The sequence below is a fragment of the Geotrypetes seraphini genome, chromosome 9 (genome assembly GCF_902459505.1).
Source record: "Geotrypetes seraphini chromosome 9, aGeoSer1.1, whole genome shotgun sequence".
Taxonomy (NCBI): domain Eukaryota; kingdom Metazoa; phylum Chordata; class Amphibia; order Gymnophiona; family Dermophiidae; genus Geotrypetes; species Geotrypetes seraphini.
This window is the reverse complement of record NC_047092.1, coordinates 186,389,141-186,402,478: the sequence shown is the minus strand read 5'-3', so window position 1 is coordinate 186,402,478 and position 13,338 is coordinate 186,389,141. Positions and strand designations below refer to the sequence as shown.

Here is a 13,338-nt window from a genome sequence, read left to right as displayed (position 1 = left end):
AAGGTTGTGAACTTCTTCTTGTCTGCTGCTTTTGACCTTGTGCTTCATCTATTTTGATTCACTGGCTTCTGAGCTTGGAAATCACGTTTGGGTTCTGGGAATCCATGTTACTTGTATTTTATCATGATTTAATTTTTAGTGAACGAGCATTTAAACCTTGCATAAGCATTGATGTAGCTGATCTAGAGAAGTGGCTCAGTCTTCCAAAAGAAATCAGGCTGACCTAATTGAATATCATCTGCCTACATAGTTTATCACCAAAGATTTAATAAGTCTCTAAAATGTCAATTGTGTTTCATTGCATTGCAATTATTTTTGGTCATATGCCCATAGCGTTAATTATTTTTCTTTTTCTTAGCTGTTTAAGCTCTCCTACTTCTGGGGCCTACCCAAGTCATAATTAATTTTGTAGCTGATTGGTTTTAAGTGAAGACCATAAAGAAGCATGCTGTTGGGTTCAGTGGACATAAGATGGACCAGCTATGCCTGACCAGTTCTTCAATCTTAGTAAACCCTTGTGCCCTTCTGTTTGCATTGGTGTCTTCATCTCCCAGTTTGACACCATGAGATCTTTGGACACAAGAACTGCTCATATGGATAAGCTCTCTTTTCCATCATTGAGAGGAATCAAGTCCATTAGTAAAATTTCCATACTTATACTAACTGTGATTTGGAATTAGATCGTGTTTATCTCTTCAGATCTTTTACGAAACCTTAAAAACCACTATGTTTCATCACGTTTTAGGCAATGGCTCCAATGAATGTTAATGGATCTTTCTTTGTGATCTAATTATGTAAATCGAATCGAGCTCCAATTTTAGTAGATGATGCGGTATATAAGACTAAGAATTAGATTAGATTAGACTTTCTGCTAAGTGAGGTATTCTAAATTCCATGCCTTCTCCCCACTGGAGTAGTTGTGTACCGTTCTTCCGGACACTTTAGTCCCATTGCTGGCAGCTTTAGTTCAGGTTTCTGAGATAATCAATGAACAAGTTTTTTGTTTGCTTTTCTTATCATTAATTGAAATCTCGGTGAATAAATTAATCCGCTGATGGAACAAGCAGATGTCACTGGTGGCAGCATCCTTCCTTCCTTCTTTCCCAGAGCCTAAGTGTGCTTTCTCCGTGACATGTCTGGGCTTGGCCAGTTGAATCCTTTGCAGTGCAGCCAGAGTTTAAAACAATAATGTTAACTATGAAATATGACTACACTGTACTTTGTGCTCCATTGTACTTGATTTTTAAGGTCTACCCCCACCCACATGCAAGCAAGAAAAGGTGAGGTAAACCCATCAACCCTGAGGGGATATAAGTACCAAATAAATCATACAACATATAGTAAACAGAAAAGAAAAGCTGCCAAACTAGTTAATAGAAGAATAGGAAGAAAAGGAAATATGAAATCCTGTGTACAAATGCTTGAAGTCATGTTACCAAAATCACAGACCCGAGGGCCACTGTGTCAGAGACAGAGTAGGATAAAATTACAACTACTAAGTCTTGGTGGATTAGGATGTGATCATCGCAGACTATGATCTCATTGGAAGAGACCAGAGTAGAGAAAAGGAGCCGGGAAGGGTGGGAGGAGTAGAGCTTTTATTTAAGAAACACAATAGTAAACCCAAGTGGAGCACTAGAAAAATCTAAAGTTAATATGGGTTGCTTTCAAAATCACTAAGGGGAAAATTTTGCAAAATCCGATGGGCTGCTACAGAGGTGGTCAAATTAACAATTTCAAAAAGGTGAGCCATTCTAAAGAGACCCCACTTGCAAATGAGGTCCACGGATGTTCACGTAAGCTCGCTGAATTTACTTGAGATGAGTTGCTGGTGGTAACAATCAGCATATGCGTGGGATACACCCGCATATTAAAAAACAAAATAAAAAAAATTGAAGATTGCGGCAGGAGAGATTGCCCACTCTCTCCCACCACACTCGCACAACCTCTGGACACCCACTCCTGGCAGAGGGAGAGATGCCCGGAGAAATGCCCACTCTTCTGCCACGCTCACACAACCTCTGGACACCACCCCTGGCAGCGGGTGAGATGCCCACTCTTCTGCCGCACTCACACATTCTCCCGACACCAGCAGCAGAAGGGATGCCCACTCCCTCCCACCATTGCCCAACCCCTGCCCCTCTCTACCTTATTCAGGAAGTTCAGCCAGAGGGAAACCTATCCCACTCCGGTTGGCAGGTCTGCCTCTTACAAAATGGTGCATCCTGGGATGTGCCGGGACAGGACCTAAGGTTCTGATTGGCCCAGGTTGCTTAAGGCCCTGCCTATGGGCACAGCCTTAGGCATCTGGACCAGTCAGAACCTTAGGCCCCTCCCTGGTGCATCCCAGGATGCACTGGGAAGAGGAAGGCCTGACATTTTTTAAGAGGCGGGCCTGCCAGCCTGAGCGGGGTAGTTGACCCTCCGGCTAAACTTCCTGAATAAGGTAGGGAGGGGGGTTGAGCGATGGTGGAAGGTGTGGGCATCCCTCCTGCTGTGGGGGGGATAGGAGCAGAGTTGGGGGATTGTGTAAGCGTGACAGGAGAGTGTGGACATCTCTCCTGCTGCCAGGGGTGGGTGTCCAATGGTTATGTGAGTGCGGTGAGAGAGTGAGCATCTCTCCTGCTGATCTTCAATTTGGGGGTTTGTTTTTATTTTCATTTGTATAGGGGGGGATTTGAGCTCTCAGGCGTTGATCAGAAAATAAGACTACAACATCTCAGATCTGTTGGCAGATTTTGACCGCAAATGGTACAACAAGCTTTAGAGAATCACTCGGCAATTATAGAGAATCGCTCAGAATGCGCATTTTTATATTAATGACCTCGTTGTACTACATTTGCATGGCAGTATCAGAGACTTCTAGAAAACTAGGAAAAGACCACAGTAATTGACAAGACAGCCATTTCATGAGTTCTTTTAGTACCCTGGGATGTATACCATCCAGTCCAGCTGATTTGTCACTTTTTAACTTGTCGATTTGGCTAAGTACATCTTCCAGATTCACCAAGATTTCTTTCAGTTCCTCTGCATCATCACCCTTGAAAACCATTTCCGGTTCAGGTAGATCTCTTACATCTTCTTCTGTAAAGACCGAAGCAAAGAATTCATTCAGTCTCTCTGCTATGGCCTTATCCTCCCTGAGCGCCCCTTTTGCTCCTTGATCATCCAACGGTCCCACAGATTCCCTCACAGGTTTTCTGCTTCTGATGTACCTAAAAAAATTGTTATGAGTTTTTGCCTCTTTTGCAAGTTTCTCTTCATATTCTTTCTCAGCTTTCTTTATCAGTATTAGCATGATGTTGAGCATTTCTTAAGCTTTACTTTCTAGACTCTGCTGTAGTCTGCAAAGCTCTTCTGTGTGTAAAGTGTGTTTTACTTGTGGAAGAGGAGTCTTAAAGAATTATGTAATTGCACTAACTTCAACATTTAAGAATCAGCACCAGGAGGAGAGGAGCGGCGCAGGACTTCAGCATCCCTGCCTGCCATTTAAAGGTGGGCTGCAGTTCCAGAGGGGGCCTGAGCCCAACACAAGGAGGCCCAGCACCCTCCCTGCTTCTGACTAGTCTTTTCTGAGGAGATACTGCTCAAACTGTAACATGCTGAAAAATCCTATGTATTAAATAAAGCCTTATTTCAGACTCCTTCTGCAACTTGTTCTTGAATTGTGTTGGCAGGAGCTCATTGTGTGTCATGATTGTGACAGAATTGCACTAAGTTGGAGACGTATAAGCTGGTGGTCTCCTTTTCTCTCTGCTCCCGTAGCCCAACGTGTAACTATCAGTAGCTGCTCTGTGGCTGCCACTGGCAGGGGTTTCTGATCTGTGGTTACCAGCATAGTTGGTGGAGCCCTGTTGCAACCCCCTCCTCTTTCTTACATGCCTTCTCTGCAGTAATGACATTCCTTGTGGCAAAGTCAGTTAGGCACTGCATCAGTAATAATCAGGACCAAAGGGAGAAGTCAGTAGGTTTGTCCTTAGGATCTTTCATTTGTCACGTCATGTTAAAGCAGGAAGCCGGAGGTCTTGTTAGCAATACCCCAGGGCTCTTCTTACCTTCTCTTCCTTCAATTATAAAAGAAACAAATTTCAATCAGTACCATATGTTTTGTTTTGGTTTTTTTTTATATAAATTTTTATTCGTTTTTATAACTTACATCAAGTGTAACAGGAAAAACATTTGAATTGTAAAACATCACTTGAATTGCTATAATATCATCTGAAAATCATGAAATTTAACCACCCTTCCATCCCTAATACATCCAAAATATTCATATATTATATTATACATTATATGATTTAATAAAATATTAAAAAATACCATCCCACCCACCCATTTCTATCATCTTATTATGGGAAAATGTTTATTGCTCATTACAAAAGTACCGTATGTTGACAAGAAAACATATGTAAATTCACTGTTAGAATATGCTGTGGAAGGGTAGGTCTAGTTTCAGTCCATGAAGGCTGGTTGCACTGCAGAGTTGGTGCATTCAGGGCTGGGGAAGGAGGGAAATAGCTGCCACCCTTAGTGTGGATTAGCATGTTGTACCGAAGGTGGGCCTTGGTGCAGTGCTGCCCTTTCCAGCCTTTGGGTTGGTGAGTCATGATGTTACATCTGCTGGAGAAGAGGTTGCCAAGATTGCTGAGGGTGAAATGGGGCAAAAAATGTGAATGGAAAGAAGTATATAACATAAATGGAGCACGCTGGCGGGTATTTGTGAATATCAGGGGTGCTCAGATCAAGACTGAGGTACCATGTTCAGTTCTGTCAGCAATATTCATACTATAATAAACAGATCCTTACATTGTGGGATGAACTTCACTGACAATGCCCATAAATATTAATAATAATAGCAGGAGGATGGAAATAGGTAACATAGAACAGATATATAATCGCACAACAGGAAATCAAGTCACGCTCAGGACAGAGATGAGAAGAAGGTTGAAGACATGGGCAAGGAGGAATCGATGTGGCTGGTAATACTGTAACTGGGAGCCTGCTGGAAAAGGTGTGAGTGCTTATGCCAGCATGCACACACCTAGGGCTCCTTTTACTAAGGTGCGTTAGGGCCTTAATGCGTGGAATAGCGTGCGTTAAATTACTGTGCACGCTAGACCTTAACGCCAGCATGAGATAAAACTCTTTATAGTTTATAAATCTTTCCTTTCTCAAAATTGACACATTTCAATCACTGTATTAAAAATAAAATCATTTTCCCTTTGTTGTCTGGTGACTTCATTTTTCTGTGCTTTTAACTGTTTCCAGGGCCGCCTTCTCCTTTGACTGTTTTTCTCTCCATCTTCACTTTCTGCCTTGCATCCATCTTTGGCATTAACTTAACATTCAGTTTTTCCATTTTTCTGCTTTCTTCTCAAAATCTACTTTTCCATGTCTTACCTTCCCTTCCTAACTCTCTCACCTTCTCTCCCTATTTCCACGGTCTGACATCTTTCTCATCCTCCTCCTTCCTTCCTTTCCCCTGGTCTGGCATCTGTCTCCTTCCTTCCTCCCATGCCCTGGCATCTCTCCCTCCCCCCTCTATGGTCTGGTATCTCCTTTCCTTTTCCTCCCTCGGACTTGGCATTTCTCCCGCCTTCCCTCTCCTCAATTGGGTGCAGCAGCATTTTCCTCTCCCCTGTCCCTGTGCAGCAGCAGCAGCATTTCTCTTCCTTCTCCCTCCTTCTCTGGACGTGATGATCGAGAGTCTGCTCCCTTGCTGCGGTCTTTTTTTCTATTCAAAGCCATGGGTGGTGGCTCCTCGCATGATCCGCGCTTGCATTGGAAGTCTTCTCTCTGAAGTTGTAACATCAGAGAGGCTTCCGACACAGGCGTGGATCACGCGAGGAGCTGCCACTCACGGCTTTGAACATAAAAAAGACTAAGGAAGCCAACTCTCGATCATTGCATCCAGACCGTAGGCCGCAGAATAGTACCTGGGGAGCCTCAAGTTTGAGACCGCTGATATAAGCACCTTTTTGACTACTCAATTAAGTGTCATCTTAAGCCAATTATCACATTTTTGATACTCTTGGTCTCTGGTAGATATTATCCTAGTACCATCTGCAAACAGTTGATTTTTTTTTTTTAATGAGACCTTTCTAATAAAAAGAAACAAAAATCTTTGCTTTTGTGTAGGGCAAGATGTTTACAAGATATTCACAACTGACAGTGCGGAGTGAGTCCAGGAGCTATACCGTCTGGATACTAGGCTAAGGGAATTAGGTGAAGAGAAAGGCTTTTTATTGCCTTCCTAAAGCTCAAAAGTTCTTTGAGGGATTTGATGTGTGGAGGCAATTGATTCCAGTATTTTGTTTCAAAAAGATTTGGGGGCCATTGATTGCATATTCTAATGATTAGACACCTTGGACACCTTTTTATTACATAGGACTATATTTAATGTGGGGATGGGGAGGTATGTTATGTGATTTAATGGGTTTATTCCTGATGAATGGGATGGGTGGGGGAGGGGTCTTTTTTATATGCATTTGACAATAATTGTTAGAATGTCAAGTGATTTGTACGAATTATCTGATTGAATTTTGTACACTTGTTGCAAGAGTTAAAACTGAATAAAGAATTAAAAAAAAAAAGAAAAGAAATGGGCGTGGGATTCCCTTCCCTTCCGTGTACTGCTCAGAACTCCAACAGAACAAACACGCAAGTGACCTTCGTAGTAGGACTTGGTTAGTGCATCTGTGATCTTAAAAGCTGCACCAGATTCAGTGAGTTTGTGATGCAATCTGCTTTAATAGCCACTTTCTCGGGGAGCATTTTAATCAACTTAAGAAGTAGCTTCACATAACAAATCCTAATTGATATAGTATGCTGATTACTGCTGGGAGCAGGCCTGGAAATGGATGGTGATGTGGCCCAGAAGTGCTTTAGAAAACCTGTTGTCGTTTTCTTTGTAAAATTAAAGCAGACAAAGGAAAGAATTAGCTGACAGCATGTGTCCTTTATGATTTTATTCTTTTGCGATCTGCATCTGTAGTTGGTGCTGGTGATAAATGCATGAGAGACTTTCCTGTCTTGGGGGAGAAGGGGGGCACGGCTGCAGTCTGCCTGTTCCTTCAGGAGCCTAATGCAGTAACAAAGTATGTGATCCCTAGCTGACCTTGGGGAGAGCCTAAAGCATGAAGGCTGAAGGGATCCCTTGCACTTGCCAGCAGTAAAAGGCCAAGTATCTGTGCTCTTTTAATCCCCAAGCCAAAAGACACAGAGGGAGTGTGGCTAAAAGACCTTAAATTTAGCAGCTCTGTTTTCCCAGCTACAGTACATTACTACCTACAGGGATAAGTGGTGCTGCGAATTCTGTCTGGTTTCTGAGGACCCTGATGATCAAACTCCTCATCTAGGCCATGAATTCAGATCAAGTATGTCTGTCTATCTGTGGTGGTCTGGATTTCACAGGTTAGAATTTTGAATTAGAGAACTGAAGTTTAACCTGTCTCTTTCCCTCTTTTCACAGAAAGGAATGTATTTTTACCATTGACCCTGTGACTGCCAGAGACCTCGATGATGCTTTGTCCTGCAAACCCCTCCCTGATGGTAAGAGGCACCCACTCACCTTCTCTTATTTCAATGGCGGTGGGGGGCATTTGCTTTCCCAAGGTAAGCCTGAATGCTAATTGCATTGGCATCTAAAAGATATTTTTGCGCATAAACTGGCTTTTATACGTTACCCTGCTGTGTATATGTATTAAAGTAGCTGCCATGACCACACAGTGAGCCATTGTGGTCAAGAGTGTAGCTTGGCTCGAAGTATATGTACAGACTGTAAAATCTTCAGCCGTGCACATTCACAGAAGCTCCAGGTGCCTTTTAATCTACATTCAAAGAACAAGCTTTGAAAAAGACATGTAGAAATAGCCGAGGAGGAATGAAGTCCACAAAAGCCTTCACACTAACTTTGATCTACTAATCAGCATTCAGTCCAACCTATCTCTTTCTACTGGGAAACCCAGCTAGCTGCAGTTCTGGGTCAGCTTCTGACTGCAAATACATATTCCTGAAATGTATTGACTTCCAAATCCCTTTAGAGCAGGGATCTCAAAGTCCCTCCTTGAGGGCCGCAATCCAGTCGGGTTTTCAGGATTTCCCCAATGAATATGCATTGAAAGCAGTGCATGTACATAGATCGTATGCATATTCATTGGGGAAATCCTGAAAACCCGACTGGATTGCGGCCCTCAAGGAGGGACTTTGAGACCCCTGCTTTAAAGATAGTTTCCACCTGAGCCCTATACCCACCCACCCTGCCTGCCCCTCACCCCACCCATCCATAGGTTAGCATTCCACTTATACACTCACAACAGCAAATTAACACCAATTAAGACCCTCCCTAACCACTGCTACCACCTGAAAATAACTAAACTACTAATCAAGACACTGCACATACCTTAAAACTAAGAGCTGAAACCAATTCTTTGCCCTAGTGATCTCCTACTTCCACTAACTCCACCCACCTACCACTACAGAAAGAAGAGGAAATGTTTTTGTAATCAAAAGAGAATGGCACTGGATCTCTTTCTTTGGCTGTTTGGGGTTGCTTTGCACACCCTGTCAGTAAAAGTGGGTAGTTGGAAGTTGTGTGTGCCAGAGCCCATTATGAAACAGTATAGACTTTGCTATATGTGAGCCTTAATGTGACTACATTGCTTTGCAATAGTCCTCACATCCTTGTAAGGTAAATAGACAGACAGAATAACAGCTCTCAATCATTCAAAATCAATAAAACAAAAAGAGCAGTAATTAGTTGAAAAATGGAACTGAGATATGGATGAGAAGAGGGAAGGGTGAAAGGCAATTCATTAGGCTTGCTCGTCATGAAGACCCTTCCAAGGCAGAGGTTAAAAAGATCAGAGACATGAAAGCCTGCATCATGAGGGGTGTCTCTACATTTTTCACACAGTACGCTGCTAAGGAAAGATCCCAGCTGCTAGCCAAGGAAGCTTGTTTGCTTTCTCTTCTGGGTAGATGTGCATTGGTAATCCAGCTCCCATGCCATGGTCCACCAACAAACTCGTAGTAATCTAACCGGCTAATGCAGCTGTTGCTATCCCCCTAACTTCGGGTGGCTTGTGGGTCTTTACCTGTCCACCACCAGCCTGCATGCATGACACAAGTGTAACCCTCGGTTGAGTTTTCTTTATGTACCACTCACAGTCCCAACCTCCTGCAGCTTCCTAGCACCAACCCAGTTTGAGATGAATGGTATCTTAGTGATATATTCACCCTTTGTGTCATCCTTTCACCATCACTTTGTCTCTGCTCACTGGTTTATTTGTGATACTGTCTTCTCCCTCCCATGCCTTCTCTGTCTGGCCTCAGGGTGGTGATGCTTTTTTGTGTTATTAGGATTCTGGCTGGGTTTTCCCAGCGAGCCCACCAGTAATGCCCTCTTTTCCTAAAATGCAACGGTGTGTGCACGTGAGAAGACATTGATTTGTCTGGTTATTTGTCTGTCATTGTAACTGTCTCATAACAATTATGCACGATGCTAATGAGAGAAAGTTGAAAGATATTTTTAATAATAATAATAATTTTATTCTTCTATACCGCCATAATCGTGTGACTTCTAGGCGGTTCACATTGAAGAGAGCTGGACAATCAGCGAGTTACAATATGCAGACAGTCAGTGAAATTGCAGAATCTTAAAATGCAGCAAATTACAATATACAGTGTGTTAAGAATTTCTGAGGGGACATGTTAGAAATAATAGAATTGGATTTATTGTTTGGTGTAGTTACTGTTTAGGTGATATATCTGTCGAATAAGGCAGTTTTTATGACCTTTCTAAAGGCGTCATAGGTCAGTCTAGCACCATTAATGTAGTTGTCTAGACCCATGTTGTCGTTTGTTTGCTTGGTACATAAAAGTTCTATCCAGAAAGGTTTTGTATTTACAGCCGGTAATGCTTGGCTATGCAAATAGATTGCAGTTTCTGGTTTGTCTTATAGGGCTGTAGAATACAAAGTGAGGTAGCAGGTAGGTAGGAGCCAGTCCCCAAACCAGCTTGAAACATATGCAGGAGAACTTGAAAATTATTCGTGCCTCGAATTGCAGCCAGTGTAGGGGCTAACGTGATCGCCCTTTTTCAATCCAAATATCAAGCGGACCGCTGCGTTCTGAACAATTCTAAGTTTCCTCACTGGTTTTTGGGTATACCCATATAAACGATATTGCAATAGTCCAGAGTAGAAAGCACTAGTGATTGCACTAGTAATCTGAACAATAATGGGTCAAAGTAGTTTTTGATGGTCTTTAATTTCCATAATGCCAGGAAGCACTTTTTTACCACTAAATTCATGTGTTCAACCATTGTCAAATGTGTGTCTAATGTGACTCCCAATATTTTTAATGTTTTAGTAATCGGGTATCGTGATCTTTTATATGTAGCAGTGTTTTGGTAATTTTGTCTGTTGGGCTTGCAAGGAAGATTTTTGTTTTTTCTGTGTTCAGTTTTAGTTTGAAGTTGATTGTCCAATGTTCTATTTTGATCATAATATGAGGAATGTATTCTGAGGTTTCGTTTTTTTGCCTGTTGAGTTTTCTGAGACACAATTGTAACTTAGATAATGGAAAGGTATTTCTTCATCTAGTTCAGTGCTTATCAAACTTTCTGTGGCTAAGACCCCATTATTGTGGACACAGAAAGCATGCAATCCCCGGAACCTGACCATGAAAGACCAGGTAGACTCCTTGATCAGAAAAATCTTTCACGCCCTCTGGAAACTTCGGTCCATCAGAGCTTATTTCGATGCCTCATCATTTCGAATTCTAGTACAATACCTTATTCTGAGTCAACTTGATTATTGTAACATCGCCTGCTTGGCACTCCCCCAGAAGTACATGCGGCGATTTCAACTAGTTCAAAATACAGCGGCTAGACTACTTTGTGGACTGAAGAAGTTTGATCATGTGACACCTTCCTATCGACTTTTACACTGGCTACCGATGGAGGCACGTGTGAAATTCAAGTTTGGTTGTTTTTGCTTCAAGGTACTCTATGGCTTAGCCCCTAAATACATAACAGACCTTTTCTCTTTCTCAACCAACAGACACAAGCGAAGCTCACACCTGAACTTCGTTTCTCCACCGGTTAAAGGTTGTAAATTTAAAAGTTATCATCAACATCTTCTCGCACATCAAGCAGCATTATGGGGTAAAGACCTTGAACAATTGCTTGTACCTACTACCTATGGAGAATTCAGGAAACGCCTGAAAACACATCTATTCTTGAAATACTTAGGAAACCAACCTATTCAATTTTAGTCCTTAACAACCGAGCGCAAGAACCACTGTCGCTAAATCTGTACTTTGTTTATTCATTCAATCTGTAACTTTGCTTATTCACTCAAACCTGTAACATTTCTAATCATTGTAAATTGCATAGAACTTCACAGTCCTGCGGTATATAAACTGTTATTATTATTATTTCCTTTCATATTGGTACTCTCAGCCTTCCTACAGTTTCTCGGCTAACGCTGCTGTCATCCCCTACCTTCCAATAAGCCCTTGCAGGTGTAATTATAGCACACCTTGATAAGAGACTCTAGCCAATGACGTTTGAGGGTTTGTTTGTTTTTTTTTTTTTGGGGGGGGTTAAGCTCATCCAGGTTGTGACCACAATTACGAGTTTTGTGATCCCAATTTAGGGAAGACATTTATTTGTATTTCACTGAAGGTGACTTTGTATCATTTCAGTGTCTTGTTCTAAATGCTCTGGTTGGAGTGAAGAAATAATCCTAGCCATCCTTGTAATACTGTGTCCTTCTCAGAAGTGTGGACTCGTTAGCTCAATTCGTTTTCAGTATTCCTTATAATTTTTTCTTCTCGTGAGACATGCATCCCATGTCTGGAAATGACCTTGCTGAATTTCCTAAGTTTTCTTTTTAGCTTTTCATTTCCAGATGGCTGTGGAACTTGTCCTCTCCTAAAAAGTTATTTCACTATTTCTTTCTACCTGATTTACCTCTTAGGATTGTCATCTTGTATTTTCCCTCTTTATTGTCATCTTTAGGAGACGGGGACAAAATGTGAGGTTATTAAATTTGCTGATGACACCAAACTCTGCAGCAGGATTAGAAACACGGAAGACTGCGAAGACCTGCAAAGAGACCTAACGAGACTGGAAGAGTGGGCAAAAAAGTGGCAGATGAGTTTTAACATAGAGAAATGCAAGGTCATGCATGTAGGGAAAAAGAACCCGATGTTCAGCTACAAAATGGGAGGATCACTGCTAGGGGTGAGCAACCTTGAAAGAGACCTGGGGATGATGGTGGACACAACATTGAAAGCATCAGCACAATGTGCGACAGCCTCAAAGAAAGCGAACAGAATGTTGGGTATCATTAAAAAGGGTATCACGACCAGGACAAAGGAAGTCATCATGCCGCTATATCGTGCAATGGTGCGCCCACATCTGGAGTACTGTGTCCAGTTCTGGTCGCCGTACCTCAAGAAGGACATAGCAGTACTTGAGGGGGTCCAGAGGAGAGCAACTAAACTGGTAAATGGTATGGAAAACTTTTCATACGCTGACAGGTTGAAAATGCTGGGGCTGTTCTCCCTGGAAAAGCGGAGACTTAGAGGAGACATGATAGAAACCTTCAAAATCCTGAGGGGCATAGAGAAGGAGGACAGGGACAGATTCTTCAGACTGTGGGGACCCACAAGTACAAGGGGTCACTCGGAGAAATTGAGAGGGGACAGGTTTAGAACAAATGCGAGGAAGTTCTTTTTTACCCAGAGGGTGGTGGACACATGGAACGCGCTTCCGTAGGTTGTGATAGGCCAGAGCACACTACAGGGTTTCAAGGAAGATTTAGATAGGTTCCTAAAGGATGAGGGGATTGAGGGTTACAGATAGATGTAGAGGTAGGTTACAGAAGTGGTCAGGAACTACTTCACAGGTCACAGACCCGATGGGCCGCCGCGGGAGCGGACCGCTGGGTGCGATGGACCTCTGGTCTGACCCAGTGGTGGCAACTTCTTATGTTCTTAGTTACTTCATTAATTTCTGTTAGGTACACTCAGGATGCAGCTACCTCAAGTTCCTGCATGACAGAAAAGCGACCAAGATGATAAAAGGGATGAAACTCCTCTCGTATGAGGAAAGACTAAAGAGATTAGGGCTCTTTAACTTGGAAAAGAGACAGCTGAGGGGAGATATGATTGAAGTCTACAAGATCCTGAATGGAGGAGAACGGGTACAAGTGGGTTGATTTTTCATTCCGTCAAAAATTACAAAGAATAGGGGACACTCAATGAAGTTACAGGGAAATATTTTTAAAATCAATAGGAGGAAATTATTTTTCACTCAGAGGATAGTTA

The 13,338-nt window shown here is 42.4% G+C and overlaps 1 protein-coding gene across 1 annotated transcript in view; it reads left to right on the top strand.

The window, feature by feature from the left end:
* The window catches only part of DIS3L2 (DIS3 like 3'-5' exoribonuclease 2), a 285,986-nt gene that overhangs the window by 109,900 nt on the left and 162,748 nt on the right, over nt 1-13,338 (top strand). Inside the window, exon 10 of the mRNA XM_033958227.1 lies at nt 7,472-7,551. Coding sequence (XP_033814118.1) covers nt 7,472-7,551 — 80 coding nt within the window. The remainder of the gene's footprint in view (nt 1-7,471; nt 7,552-13,338) is intronic.